The sequence below is a fragment of the Corvus brachyrhynchos genome, unplaced genomic scaffold (genome assembly GCF_000691975.1).
Source record: "Corvus brachyrhynchos isolate BGI_N302 unplaced genomic scaffold, ASM69197v1 scaffold1414, whole genome shotgun sequence".
Lineage (NCBI taxonomy): Eukaryota > Metazoa > Chordata > Aves > Passeriformes > Corvidae > Corvus > Corvus brachyrhynchos.
The window spans coordinates 18,741-19,056 of NW_008237646.1; the positions used below are offsets into that span (position 1 = coordinate 18,741).

Genomic DNA, 316 nt, shown 5'->3' on the forward strand with positions numbered 1-316 from the left:
GGGGGTTTGGGGGGGTTTAGGGTGGGGGGGGGGTTACCTCTTCACCCCGTACGCCACGTTCAGCAAATTGTCCAGTCTGGAGGGGACAAGATGCTGTTGGGGGGGACGCCCAGGGGTGTCCCTGGTCCCAGGGGGGTGTCCTACTCCCGCAGGACACCCAGGACACCTGAGGCCCCTGTGCGCAGGGATGTCCCACCCTCCGAGGGCTCCCAGGATCCTCGGGGCTTCTGTTCCCAGGGACATCCCACCCCCTCCAACCTTCCCAGGACCCCCAGTGCCTCTGTTTCCAGGGGTGTCCCCCCCCTCCAGCCCCCCA

General features: G+C 67.4%; 1 protein-coding gene across 1 annotated transcript in view; it reads right to left on the minus strand.

Annotated features, from left to right (window-relative positions):
- LOC103614082 (ELAV-like protein 4) overlaps nt 1–316 on the minus strand; it is a gene marked incomplete at its 5' end in the record, with an annotated part of 4,655 nt that overhangs the window by 2,309 nt on the left and 2,030 nt on the right. Inside the window, one exon of the mRNA XM_017732036.1 lies at nt 38–93. Coding sequence (XP_017587525.1) covers nt 38–93 — 56 coding nt within the window. The remainder of the gene's footprint in view (nt 1–37; nt 94–316) is intronic.